At 43.8% G+C, this 15468-nt stretch overlaps 1 protein-coding gene across 12 annotated transcripts in view; it reads right to left on the reverse strand.

Moving 5' to 3' along the window:
• Positions 1-15468, reverse strand: part of LOC126272755 (membralin) — a 486429-nt gene that overhangs the window by 42818 nt on the left and 428143 nt on the right. For all 12 annotated transcript variants that reach the window (XM_049975869.1, XM_049975862.1, XM_049975866.1 and 9 more), the window contains one exon: positions 13579-13678. In XM_049975869.1, coding sequence (XP_049831826.1) covers positions 13579-13678 — 100 coding nt within the window. The remainder of the gene's footprint in view (positions 1-13578; positions 13679-15468) is intronic.

Below are 15468 nucleotides of genomic sequence, written 5' to 3' on the forward strand. Positions count from 1 at the left end.
GATATCATATGCTCTACCCTCCGAGCATCTAGCACGCTGGCAACTGGACAGCGACCACTACCTGTCAAGAGTAATGGCTGTCGACGAATTTAGGGTTCGGGCATACGAACCGGAACTCAAATGTTACCTCGCGGAGAGGCGACATGTCGGATCACTGATGCGGCAGAACTTCTGTCAGAATCCTTTCTCCGGTGAATTGATGGTGATCGCCACATATAATGTCATGTCGGTCACTGTACGCCACTTCGTGCCACGTGACAGAGCAGTGAGCGCAGAGTGCTACAGGGACATCCTGGTATAGCGCGGTAATCGGGAGAATCATCCGAATCTTGTGGACAGCACATTCATACTGCCCGACAACGCAAAACTATGTAAAGCAGAATGTGTAAGGTGGCAAATGCGACCCTAAGAATGGGAAGAATTGAAAAACCAACCGTAGTCTCCTGACCTTTCGCCACTGACTCTGATCTCATACGAAACGAACAGGAACCACTATCGTGCATGGTAGGTCGTGTGTGGCACGAGAGAACATTGACAATGCTGCGGAACAACAGATGTCCCGATTCAGACATGATGCGTCAAATGGTGATAGACATGGTATCCAGCGCCTCCCACATCGTTGGCAGAGTGAGGTGAACGTTACAGGGGATTACTCTCAGGGCCTTTAGACCCTGTCTTGCAATGTCAACTGCATGTGGTGCTGTGCTGTAATCATTTTGCACCATGAAACCGGTATTGTGCTGTACATAAAAAAGTAAAGCTACGTCCGAACAGGCTCAAAGGTACCGACCGACCGCCGTGTCATTCTCTGCTGATAGGATGCGGAGTGTTGTATGTAGTCACCACGTCGCTCTCTGAATGGACCCCGCTTGCCAACAGCGCGCGGCAGAGGCAGTCAGTCACCCATCCAAGTGCTAGCCATGCCCGACAGCGCTTAACTTCCGTGATCTGGCGGGTCCGCTACTACCACTGTGGCAATGCCGTTCGCACTGTCCTGTACACTAGCATAATAAATACACGAGGCACAATAGTCGCGTACTCTTCAATGTCCACAGATGTAGTTTCTAACCCGTCCTTTCACATATACAAGTCGCATTTTCCAAGCGGGCTACTATCTACAACGGAAAAATAAGCGTTGCATTGACTTTTGCCACAACCCTCAAACGTCGTTTCTCGCATCTTGCTATGTTTTGTTAAGCTCTAACATTTCGGCATAATTATACGCTGAACAGACTCGGTAATTTTTGCAGCGCAGTGCAGCACTCGTTTCGTCTATCCTTCAGAACATTTATTCTCTAATACCTTTACCAATAAGTGTCGGAATTCGACTTTGGCAGGACCGTGGTGTATAGAGACTGCAGTTTACCTTCTTACGGTACTGTTGTTCACATTGGTCGGAATCCCATTACTGTCAACCTAATATAAGGTCGATAGGTTCAGACGCCATGATAAAACTCAACGGATCCCAAGTGACTAAGGCCTGAGAGCAAGGCATTTTTCGCCCGGGTTCTCAGGACTTTTAAGTCAAATCACGTACTTTGAGTCGGGAAATGTGTTTCTCAGCTCCAAGACAAGTATCCACATAGAGTGCGGCGACGAGTAGAGCACCACAGGCTGTCATTAAGGTGATGATTATTGCGATTTCCGTTGAAGTGGCAGCAGAGAAAGACGCGCTTAGTGGTGCACCCAAGAAAAGCACTGCACACCGGATTGGCACCACATCAGATTCTGCGTGCAGCGTCACCACGGACGTATCCGTTTGTAGTGGCCCCACGCAGAACGAACGTTATACGGGCATGATGGTATGCGGTACCATTGGGTACGCAACATGGTCACCTCTGGTTCTTGTAGCTGGTCATGTAGATGGCACCCGCTGCATTTCTGACAAGTGAAGGCCGGTGTTCTGGTCTACCTTCGAGTTTTCCATGACATTATCTCTCAACGAGATGTTGCAAGACGGCATCTTGGCTGTGCTGTCCTGAGCTTCGTTGAAACGGAGACAGTTCGACTAGTTGTCCAGTCAGCCAGCCAGCAGACTTTTCCAGATCAGTCGCCCGCTGGAAACGCCTGGCCATGGCTTCCCGAGAGACTGGCATGCCACCACTCACCAGCCACTCCATTTGTTAACTGTGGCATGGTTCAAACACCAAAGACTAGCGTGCCCGTATCAGTGTTGCAACTCAATTCCACGAGTTATCCAGCCGGTTTAAGGGCGTTGTCGCTAACAGAAGCGGCAGCTCTGTGTAACGAATTTCGCAACCTGTGTATCCCTAATAAACTATTTTAATCGCATATTCTCGCTACTATACTGTTATAATTACATTAATGAGACAGTAGATGTCTACTATCAATTGCTAACAGTGGTACTTAGGCGATTTTCATCGCGGACAACGATCAGGAGGAAGTCACTGAGAATGACAACGTTCATTTGTGTGATGTGTCACAGTGAACACAAACTGTGGGGTTTCCAACTAAATTCCTGGCGACTTACCCAAGGCCACGTTTTAGCCCTTAGCTCCAAAAAATCTCTTATAACTTGAATCCTAGCAGGTGATACGTAAGAAATTTGGTCTCCATGAAGGTCTCTGGTGTAACACTGTCTGAACATCTACACGCTTTGCAATATTCAAGAGTCCTCACTGAACGTTTACACAGAAACACTTTTCCGCCTGGACCTCAAAAAGAGCATTTGTGCAATCGGCAGTGCTTCCAGTGAAAGTCATGAAGGACGCATAGGGAGGTGGATTCGTTAACCATACAGGCGAACCATTTATATGGAAGCGTGGTGTCTGTTCTTTCAGAAATTTCTGAAGGAATATCGTCCCCATCATCCACGTACGGCTTCCCTCGGAGCGCATCCTTCATTGGGCCAAGTCGTGGAAGGGGGAAGATACGGGCTGTAGAGTGGATGAGTAACAGTCCCATGAAGTTTTTCTGAGCTCCTCTCGGGTGCGCAGCCTTGAGTGAGTACTTGCGTTGTCATGAGGAAGGCGAAGTTCGTTTGCATTTTTATGGCGACGAATACGCTGAAGTCAAATGGTTCAAATGGCTCTAAGCACTATCTGAGGTCATCGGTCCTCTAGACTTAGAACTACTTAAACCTAACTAACCTAAGGACATCAGACACATCCATACCCGAGACAGGATTCGAACCTGCGACCGCAGCAGCAGCGCGGTTCCGGACTGAAGCGCCTGCAACCGCTCGGCCACAACGGCCGGCACGCTGAAGTCGTTTCTTCAACTTCGTGACGCTAGTGCAATATACTTCAGAGTTAATCGTTTCACCGTGAAGGAGGATATCTAACATAATAACCCTTTCAGATTCCCAGGCGACCGTCGCCGTCACTTTACCGGCTGAGGGTACACCTCTGAACGTTTTCTTCGGAGGAGAGGTGGTGTGGCGCCTCTCCATGGATTCCCGGTTTGTTTCAGTTCGAACAGATGAACCCATGTTTCATCGCCTGTGACGATGATCGACAAAGAATTGTCATGATAAGCCTCGTAATGTGCACGCAATTCCGTACAGATTGTCCTTCGTTGCTCTTTGTAATCTTCCGGTAGGCGGCGCGAACCCAGTGGACACACACCTGTGATTACCCCAGCCGGTGGCCGAGTGTGTCAACACTACCAACAGAGGCGCTGAACAGGGAGGTGTTCGTTTGTGACCTCTCAATCACCTCCAACGAGTGTGTTCGCAGTTCCAACATTAGAGGAGTCACAGCTGTGTGTGGCCGGCCAGCACGCGGGAGATCGGACTGGTTTGCGCGACCTTGCTGCGATGGTGACAGGTGACTCGCCCAACGACCAACCGCGCTTTTGTTCATTGCCAGGTCTCCGTACACATTCTGCAGGCGTCCGGTTTTTCGCCGGGAGAAACTCATTGAAATCCCTCTGCTTGGAAAACGCACCTCCCTTACGGACGACATTTTGAAGAGTACGAATAGCGCCGCATCCTATCGGAACTTAATGAAACTGTAAGCGCTGATGCGGTAATATTTCACTACGTCTCACAACAAAATCTGTATGTTTTCAACCGAAATAGGTCGAGTAAATAAATGTGTTGGACTACTTGCTGGACGCTCATATTTTGAAAAACCGTACTTCGTAGCTAACGCTTTTATGCTACGGAATGGTAACGGTTCTACACCACGAACACAGTTGTATTCACTGTGAAGCACATCTAATGTAATTAATAAACGTAGTCCTTGATTACTAAGTGTATACAGTCTCAACTGGTGCTAAGTATATATTGCGAACGGAGCTCACTATGTAGGATTGTAGCAGCTTCAGTTCAGAAAACCCAGTAACTTGAGACATATGCTGGGCTGGAATCCCGTATCACCTTCTGATATCTCAACATGACGCGCTCGCTGCATTCGGCTCTTCCGGATAACAGGCGAGGACCGTTGTTGCTCACTTCCGGTGCACCTGCCCCCGGAAAGAGCTAACGAGCGGGGCGGCGTGGCAGCGGCTACTTATAACAAGAGCCGCGCCGCTCGGTCGGCCCCCGCCTCGTAATTGGAACGTAGCGCGCGGCCCGCCGCCCCTGCAGAGACGTCCTCGCGTGGCGCCCACTGTGCCGGCTAATTAGCAGACCTTACGTCGCCGAGCTATTTGTTACGGCTGGCGATTCTTTTTCTGTCCGAGGACGCACAAAATAGACCGGGCACCCATACTCCGCTACACAACCCACCACCACCGTCGCAATCCTGCAAACGACGAGCTCTTTGCAGAACAGGATTCAATTAGTATTTACGTGGAAGACGTAATATGCGGATGATACTTCACTACATATATGTGTGCCATTCCGCGTAAATGCAGGAGACCTGAATGAATAACGCCGTGGCACACAGGTGGTCACGTTGACAGTCTGATATTGATTTCCGTATCATTTACATTTCGGTTTATCTTTGCATTTTTACCCAACGCAAACTTCAGCAGTTGACAGCAGTCGAATTTTGCCTACACAATCCTCAGCTACGGCGCACAGGAATCGATAAGGGCCTTCACCGACTGGATCTGAAGGTCAGTGCCCAGATATCAGTTCCCTAAAGCAGTGCGCAGACCAATCATTCATTCATTCTTTCTCTGGATGGATACAGACATTTTCCGCACCACGAATTACGCTGCCTCAAGACATATATACAGTTTCCAACACTAATACTGGTCTTACTGTGTTAAATCTTTCACGTAAATTTATATGCCTTAATGAGGAGATCATGACAGCACTTTAAACTGCGTCAATAATTGCGTAAAATACTGAAAATGAAATTTTTGTTGCCCCTTGAAGTCGTTTGGTAATACAGATACTGAATGATGAACTCACATAAAAGTTGCTACCAGTACTAACGTTAGACAATAAATAATGTGTTCAGTACAATACTGTGATATCACTTGACAATGAAAGAAAGAGAAAAAGAGAGAGAGAGATGTATATGTTTCTATTCTTTGGAGTGACAGCATGCAATTAAGAATGAGATAGCAGTACATAGAAACTTCTCTATAAACACATCAAATAATTACGTAATTGGTCAATACATAAAATAACAATATAGTTAGCTAAACAGGTAGGAACTAGAGAAGAAACGTAAATTTTTAAAAAAAATTGTGTGTGTACCTATTTCTCTCTGTCAGTAAGAGAAGCAAAATCTCAATACCTCTCCCAGTTACGGTTGTATTGTCTTCAGTTAGTAGTGCCATTCTTTCTTTGCCTTTTCTCACTAATGTTCTAGGAAATATCTCCTTTCCCTTCCCCTCTGAACACTATTCTCACATCTATTACTGCCGCGCAGCCCACAGAATCAATCTATATGTTTGAAATTTATCCATATTATTCTACTTTTGCAAAAATGATAATTTTTTACTGTAGCCTTCCAGATGTGTGGTGATACAATCGAAAGCTCAAGATTTCCTGCGTAAACAACATATCAAACGAATACGTACTGCCGGCCACGGTGGTCGAGCTGTTCAAGGCGCTTCAGTTCCAAACCGAGCGACTGCTACTGACGCAGGTTCGAATCCTCCCTCGAGCATGGATGTGCGTGACGTTGTTAGGTTGGTTAGATTTAAGTAGTTCTAAGTTCCAGGGGGCTGATGACCTCTGATGTTAGTGCTCAGAGCCATTTGAACCATTTGAAGACGTACTCCACAGAGTAGAGGAAAAGAAGCCACGTCTCCCGAAGGTAATCTAATACAGAAGGGACACATTGGCCGGCCATCTGCTGAGACATCATGGTATCATTAAAAGTGTCATTGAAAGTACAGTAGAAGGGAAAAATACAAAAATCAGACCTAGGCTAGAATACATCAACCAGATCATGGAAGATACCAGCTGCACCAACTATACCGCTCTCAAGAGGAAGGCTGAAGACAAAACACATGGCCAACTGCCGCTAACCAACCTCACGGTTGAAGATCTAAGAAGAAGAAGAAGAAGAAGAAGAAGAAGAAGAAGCTCCTTCTGTTTTCAGTATTTATACAATAACTAAGTACTGAATTTTATATTGAACGTCAAAATCTGTTCCGAAATATGCATCATGATAAATCTAATGTGAAATATAAAAAATGCCGAGTTCGATGTAGGGCCAAAAAAAAAAAGAGGCATCTCTGCCCATGAAGAAACGTCAAAATCTGTTCCGAAATATGCATCATGATAAATCTAATGTGAAATATGAAAAATGCCGAGTTCGATGTAGAGCCAAAAGAAAAAGAGAGGCATCTCTGCCCATGAAGAATGATAAAAATGATCTGCTGGGGGGGGGGGGTCCTATTCTGGAATCTTCAACAAATCTCTTCCGAGATGATAAGATGGTATGATAAAATCAAGAAATTGCCAAACGCATCATTAGCGAAGAAACGTGAATTCAAATCTCAAGTTTTGACCACTATCTTTTGCAGCAAGTGGAAGGCTTCGGGCCGCCGATCTCGTCAGTCTGTGGTGCAGCAGCCGCCAGGGTCACGACAGCTGTAAATACAGCCTGAACGCAAATAGCAGCAGGCCGGGAGGGCAAACAAGCAGCCTGGGGCGCGGTAAACAATGAAGCGAGGTGTCGCGGGCGGGCAGTTCATTTGCGCCGGCCAGGCTGCCGGCCGGCCAGCCCGCCGCAAGAACAAACGAGACAGGCGGCGGGGGCGTGGCCGAGGCGAGGCGAGGCGAGGCGCCACGGACTGCCGGCCGGTCGCAAACAAGAGCGCCGGGACAAAGGCAGGCGGGCCGGCCGGCCTACTAGGGGCCAGACGGCGCCACCACAGCGGCACAGCAGCGCACCCCTGCGTCTCCTCACAACCAGCGCATCAAACCCACGACCTGTACTGCAACAGCCGCCGGCCCAGTCTAGTGTACATCACTTTACAAGTTAACTGCAAAGTTTCAGAGCACAAATTAGTACTAAACTAAGAGCGTCGAGAATGGTAATGAATTCTAGAAATTCCGCAACATTGCGTCACGAAGAGGACGACCCTCCACAGGAAAAAAAATACCCCTCGAAATTAGGCAGAGGCGAAATCCAATTCCTTTGCTTACCACGCTAGCAAAACCATAGTGTTCAGTACTGTGTCCACAATCGAACTGCTTCGTTAAATTCATCTACATCTCATCTACGTGATTACTCTGCTATTCGCAATAAATTGCCTGGCAGAGGGTTCAATGAACCACCTTCATGCCGTTCCACTCTCGAACGGCACGTGGGAAAAACGAGCACTTAATTTTTTCCGTGAGAGCCCTGATTTATTTTATCGTGATGACCATTTCACCCTATGCAGATGGGTGCCAACAGAATGTTTTCGCAATCGTAAGAGAAAACTGGTGATTGAAATTTCATGAGAATATTCCGTCGCAACGAAAAACGCCTTTGTTTTAATGATTGCCACTCCATTCACGTATCATTTCTGTGACACTATCTCCCCTATTTCGCGATAATGCCCTTCTTTGTACTTTTTCGATGTCATCCGTCAGTCCCACCTGATGCGGATCCCACACTGCATAGCAGTACTCCAGAATAGGGCGGACAAGCTTAGTATAAGCAGTCTCTTTGGTAGACATGTTGCATCTTCTAAGTGTTATGGCAATGAATCGCACTCTTTGGTTTGCTCTACCCACAATACTATCTATGTCATGGTTCCAATTTAGGTTATTTGAAATTGTAATCCCTAAGTATTTACTTGAATTTACAACTCTCAGATTTGTGTGGCTTATCGCTTAATCGAGATTTAGCTGATTTCTGATGAAGATGCTTGTAAAAATTTGATTTTATATTGAGTAAAGTATGATGCTATCGAAGTTGCAAGAGTGTTTGTTACTGTTATAGTTCGTAAATCAGTTGCATGGCATATTTACTCTGCAAATTTTTTGGACGAATTCTTTTTCGAATCCAATATTACCGTTATTTTCAATTGCTTGAACATTATGCTACAGCGATGTACTAAGTACCGATGTACAATAATAGTCGGACACTATGCGATTACCGATCAAGGTGGCGCAGCGGCTAGCACACTGGACTCGCATTCGTGAGGACGACAGTTCAAACCCGCGACATGCCATGCTGATTTAAGTTTTCCGTGATTTCCGTAGATCACTCTAGGCAAATGCCGGGATGGTTCCTTTGAAAGGGCACTGCTGACTTCCTGCTCCATCCTTTCAAACCCGATGGGACCGATGACCTCGCTGTTTGCCCTCCTCCCGAATCAATCAATCAACCAACCAATATGACATTCTCACCTTGTAGCATCATAACTTTATTCTTATCAGAAGAAAAATAAAAAATAATTGAGAATTATACTAAGACAGCTGTCAGGTACTAAGAGTATAAACTGCTTTTACACAATTTACAATATATGCTAAATAATAAGATTTAAATTAAACAACTGATCCATACATGCACGCCAAAAGAGGCACGTATTGAGAAAAATATACAAGAATTCTAAATCAGTGCACCCAAATTCTAAACGAGAATGGAAAGAAGGTTCGTCCTCAAACGATTTGCAGAGCATTGAAACATAGCGGCTACATGGGAGTGTGTCTAGGAAGAAACCGTATGTGAATGAACAGACTCGACGGAAGAAATTGGGCTTGACTTAATAAGGACGTTTTGGAGTAAGAAGAATGAAGCATTTAAAGCAACAGATGTTAATTCGACTGTAAAGCATGGAGGTGGCACTATTCTTGTCTGAGGCTGTATAAACACATTTGAACCGGGTGAAATAGTGTTCTTCGACAGTATTATTGACTGACGTGTCTATCTGAACATATTAAAAGCAACTTACGGAAATTTGCTAAAAAAAAATGGGATATCAAACACGTTCGCCTTTACCGGGATAACGAACGCGAAATATAAGGCTCGCACTGTGAAGGAATATTTGTCATACAACTGGTCGAAAGTCTTACAACCACAACATCAGTCACTAAACCTCAAATCTAACGAGAGTGCGTGAGTCGAACTAGAGCAACGTATCAGAGAAATACCAATACATTCCAACGGAACTTCGACGAGTCGATTAAAAGACGAATAGCACGGTGTAGATACCACTAACAGTTAAAAAGCAGACCTACAGTATGCCGCAGCATTTGAAAGAAGTGGTACAACGGAATGGCTACCTGACAAGGTACTGAAACATACATGTTTCACAAAAATTTGTCTTGAAATAATTAGCTCTGAAAAGTATTTGAATATTAAAGTAGCGTGAAAATAGGGTGAAATGGCATTATTAAAGGACTTTTGTAAGTTATGTTAATACAATTTATGCTATTATTTACAATATACATAACTTAATATACGTACTTGGTTATATTTTATGTTCGTTTTGTTAAGAATAAAGTTATGATGCAATAAAGTAAAAAATCTCATACTGCCCGAACATTAACGTTAGTCGCGATGCATTAATCGTAGAAAATTCTGGCCCTATGTAAAATCGCTATGTGGGTCTAAGGCTTCCACCTAGTCACTTGTAACCAGTCTGGCGTGGCAGTTGAACAGAACAAAACGAAAGCCGAAGTTTTAAATTTCATATTCAAGAAATCGCTCACGCAGATGACTCATAAAAACACACCGTCGTCTGACCATCGAAGGGACTCTTGTGTGGATGACATTCTAATATGCATCCCTGGCGTACAGAAACAACTTAAGGAATTGAAAATAAGAGAGTCACCGGATCCTGATGGAATTCCCATTTGGTTTTTCAAAAAATACACTACGGCATTAGCTCCTTTCTTAGCTTGCATTTATCCAGAATCTCTCGCCCAAACAAAGCCCCAAGCGACTGTGACAAAGCGCAGGTGACGCGTGTGTAGAAGGAGGGTAAAAGAACGGATCCGCAAAACTGCGGACCGATTTCCCTAACATCGATCTGCTGCTGAATCCGGAGGATGCCAGGTGTCTTACACAAAATTTCCAGTTGGTGTGATGAATGGCAGCTAGCACTAAATGTAGAAAAATGTAAGTTAATGCTGATAGGCAGGAAAAACAAATCCATAATTTTCGGATACAGCATTAGCAGTGACCTGCTTGACACAGTCACGGCATTTAAATATTTGAGTGTAACGTTGCAAAGTGGTATGAAGTGGAGTGAGCGTGTGAAGATAGTGGTAGGTAAGGGAAATGGTCGAATTCCGTTTATTGGGGAGAATTCTAAGAAATTGTGGTTCATCTGTAAAAGAGAGCGCATATAGGACGGTGGTGCGACCTATTCTTGAGAATGTTTGAGATACTACCATTTCAGATTGAAGGAGGACATCGAAAACATTCAAAGGTGGGCGGCTAGATTTCTTACTGGAAGGTTTGAACAAATGGGAATCTCTGAAGGAAAGGCAACGTTCTTTCCGAGGAAAACTACTCAGAAAATTTAAAGTGCTCATACGGAGACATACAGAGAGTTGTTTTTTGCTCTTTCTATATGCGAGTGGAACAAGAAAGGAGATGACTAGTAGTGGTACAGGGTACCCTCCGACACGCCCCGTAAGGTGGATTTTGGAATATCGATACAGATCTAGATGCAGATTATGATTATTACTGTTGGTGAATAACGCAACCAGCCACATATACTTTTGAAATGCTTTAGTTTATTGTGAACAAAAGCATCGAAAGTAAAGCACATGTGCGAAACTGAAACTCACACGAACAGTATTATGAAGTGTGCCACAGTGATTTATTTCGAATGTGTATGCTATTTGCAGTACAACGGCTTACACAGTGTCCTCGAAAATATTATGGACAATCACAAGACAAAATGCCGTCCACTGGAACGTATTGCAGGAGTGGACAATATAGGGGGGGGGAGGAGGAAGCGATAAACACAATACCAACCGCGACCGCCTACAGAACTTAGTTTTCGAACCTCTCCTGCCAGTGTAGGCATCATCATATTCCAGGAATTGCGTTTCCGCATTGACGTCCGTAGGAGCAATACGGCAGAATTACACCATGGAAATTTGTCTTTTATATGGCTCTTACGTCATATAAACGGGAAAAATACCATTCAAGAGCCTCTTTGAGGGCATATCACCGGCGAAACGAAGTTTCCGTGCTTTTAGGCATTGTCCTTTCATAGCAGTCAATCTTCTGATCCGGGAGAGAGAGGTTTTGTAGGCGATGATTTCTATTAATTCGGTGTCCAATCGATTTATAATGATTTTGAAGCTTTTATCTGATCATATGCCAGCTCTCGACCCACTGCAGGGTCATCCTCAGACGGTGGGTATTTAGAACTAGATGAACGCCGGGATCGTGGAGATGTCTTGCAGTCACATAAGTTATGACCACTGCATTTTAAACGGATACATTATTCTTGTATACCAACGTAAGAAACAATGCTCAAGTTGTTCTGCGGGGTTTCGTCCGTAGTCGCGCATCATCTAACATATTCTACATTAGCATCGATCATCAGTTTCAGTTATCAAAATGAATCACCACCCTACAGCGTTGATTTGAAACTTCCTGGAATATTAAAGGTGTATGTCTGGACTGTTCTTCTGGCAGAGCATTTGGCAAAGGCTAAGATTCCTGGTTGGAATTTCGCTCCGGAACACACTATTAATCTGTCGTTAAGTTTCCACTTTTCCTTAATTTCCACAGTTGTAGCAACAGTTCCTCGACTCTGTGAGTCAATGAAGTGAATACACAGTAACTGAGGGGTCCCTAGAAACATGCGAAATATGTAGCCGTTCAAATGATAGAGGGAGCTGCTCTTTGGGGCCTCAACTTTGCTTGGACCAAACACCAACAACTTCTCCGTGCTTATGTTGACAGGTAAACCCCCACCCGCTCTTACCTCTACGCACCGCTCTGCTCCCTACGAGTGTAATGACTGCCAGAGTCTCTCCACCACTCTCCCAACCCGGCGTTGTAAAAGTACGCTTACATACCACCAGCTCCCCACACCCCATGTCCACAAATAACGATGCTACAGATGCATGAAAGATTTATTTTAGTTCGTAACTTGTCACACAATGGAAGGTTTCATTATAGTATCAACCTCTATGGCATAAAGATTCACAGCAGTCTTCTTCTACCATGCATGCTAAGCAAAACAAGAAATTTCACTGAGGCCCTTTAGTGTTTGCAAAGAGATTCCTTGTAGATGAGAAAATTGAGAGTGTGAATCAAACTGTCAGTAGCCCATATGTAAATAAGATAGTATAATGTTCCTCACAAAAACGTAAACAAACTACACCGGATGAGACACGTAGCGGACTCAAAGTAGTTACGTCTTGAAATCACAGTTTTCGATCAAATATCTATAATAATTAATGACAAAAGACTAATAGTGCATCATAACAACAAGGGTAAACAAGATGAAAAGTTCGAAGGAAAAGTTCGGAACATAAAAACATGCTTATGTTTCGTAAATAGAGTTGCGATGCAAAATCCGGCACGTGACCAGGAGAGTGAAACGCAGATGCCAATTAAAAAGTGAAGAACTGTAAGTAATTACTTATTTACATAAAAAACGAAACGTGAACTATTCTATAATCTACAAGTAGTAGACATCAAAATAAAATTTTTTCGTTCTAGAGATTACTAATGATGTCCTAAAGTGAAAAAAGACGAAACGTGCCTGAGAAGAATCAAATATAGTGCAGGGAGGGAAGGCGTTTTTTATTAACAAAAAAAATATTTCAGTGCTTACTGTTGAGGATGGCCACGCAAACAAACTCGATAAAGATGTGAAAATTTTCTTGTTTTATATTCAAGAATCTACCCTGTTCTTTAAAACGAATGAGTTGTACCTCATACATCTGACTGCTTCACACACAATAATTATGGGAATAGAATTTTGATGTAGTGACGAAATTATTAGTCTCTCTCTCTGCCCTCTCCCACTTATAAGTTCCGTAGAGCCCTCGCCCATGTCTATGAGATAAGAAGTGATGTGACATATTACCACACGATATTCTGTGCCACAACCTGCTCACTGGAGTATCACAAAAAGGTCTGAAATTATGAAAGATATAAATCACTCCAGTTTATGATAGCGTATACAAATATCACAAAAAAGAAAATTAAGCTGAAATTACGATTAACAACATGACGAAAAGCTAATAAGTTAATGTCAAAGACAAAACTACACGTAAACTGCAGCACCAACCTGTATGAACAGCCACGACGTGACGAGAGCCAACCTGCTGTATTGCCCGTTGAACCGGTAGTGGTATGCGTAGAACGAGAAGTGGTAAAGATAAAAGAACCTGAAAGCAAATAGAAAACAGTGACTGTAGAGTGCAAACCAATTTGAAGTTATCAGGAAATACATCAAACATGCCAATCAAATCCATTATCATATTGCTGAAACTGTAACTCACAGCAATACACAATGAATAAGAGGCAAAAAAGCACTTCTGATGACATGCTGGTTTATGCACTATAATGTTAATCTGAAAACTGATAAGTTCTTATAACATTCGCTTAATATCATTATATACTTAAAGTAAGGTGCTAGGCACTTAGCTTCATACATGAGATTTTTACCAGCTGTGAGCTCCAACAGCTCAACATGGCAACTTTCGAAAATGTGGAGGTTTCACATCTAAATAGAAACCTTATGCCTTGGTATATGAATAAATACTTACAATTTGTTATAATTTCTAGGTGACAAGTATATGAGACGAACGGATGTCTCCACAATGGGATATCTGATTGTTTTGGAGGCTTGTAAAATGAATTAGAGGTTGTGTATTGTGCTGCTTTTATTGATTAGTTAGTGTTTAATTCCTGGGAAAAAACATAACATAAAGCTACAATTCTGTTTCATAGAGAAACCATTTATAATGGAACCCAGCACTCTTGTGGCGTGGTGTCTGGTGTCCACAAGGCGCTTGGTCCTGCCGAGATTCCTTTCCCCTCACCACCAGATGACAGTAAAGCTTGCAAGAAGTGCTGCATAGCAGATCCCTCTAACATGCAATGCCTCGCATGGCCATCCATCACAGCTGTGGTGAGTTGGCATGCAAGAGACTTGGCCTTGGAAGTGCTGTGAAGTTCCCTAATAAAGATGTAATTCCTACCTTAAAGACGCCTCTGAGCATCGGTCTGCATATATAGTACATAGCAGATCCAAGCTCAAACGCTGACTTGCATGTGGCATATTGTGGATCTGCATCCCAACATCCCTCTGTACATTGTGCATAGCAGATCTACCTTGAAACCCTATCCCAGACATGGCATATTCTCGATCTGCAAACCAACATCGTTCCAGATAGAACACGCGGTGGATCCACACTCGAATGCTAACTCAGGTCTACAGTGGGTCCTCGGAGCCATACGCAACACACGCACATACACAAACATGCAGAAAACAGAGCAAACGCTTTGCAACATATAGAAAACAGAGCAAACGCTTTGCAAATGTGGAATACGTAGGGGAGGAAGCGACTGAATGCAATCGAGTACAGTGCTATACTATGCCTCCCGATCAGAAAAACAGTGAATTTGCGCGAGGTGTTGGCAGCTGTACTACACTTACAAGCAATTTTAGAACACGGAACGAAAGGTTATGTTAGGATTGCATGGGAAGAACTGACATAAAATCGATAGAACTGTGAAAAATTACGGGAGAATACGTATAAATTGAGGGAATATACAGTAAAATGCGTTTGAGGAAGAGCTTTCGTGTCTTCTGGTTAGCACAGAACAATTTGTACATGGAAACAAGTATGCGGCAGCAAGAGGAATCCGAGACAACGTTGACAAGGATGCGAAGGGAATCTCGGAAAAAGTCACTTTTTTTCCGTCGAAGCAGTGCTCTACTGCATGTCTATTGAGGTAATAGTGATAGATGCGAGTTGACGACTGTATTTCACGCTTTTCATGAAGACAGAGAACCATTTGCCTCTAGACTTACATGCGTCTGCACTAAAGGATAACAGAGAGTGGACGGGGTGATCGATTGAGATTGGAGCTGTGAAGAGGTACGATTTAATGGCAGACTGATGATGCATTCTAAGAGAGGGAGATGATGTTGCAGGTCATTTGACCATTT

This window comes from Schistocerca gregaria, chromosome 5, assembly GCF_023897955.1.
Source record: "Schistocerca gregaria isolate iqSchGreg1 chromosome 5, iqSchGreg1.2, whole genome shotgun sequence".
NCBI classification, from domain to species: Eukaryota; Metazoa; Arthropoda; class Insecta; order Orthoptera; family Acrididae; genus Schistocerca; species Schistocerca gregaria.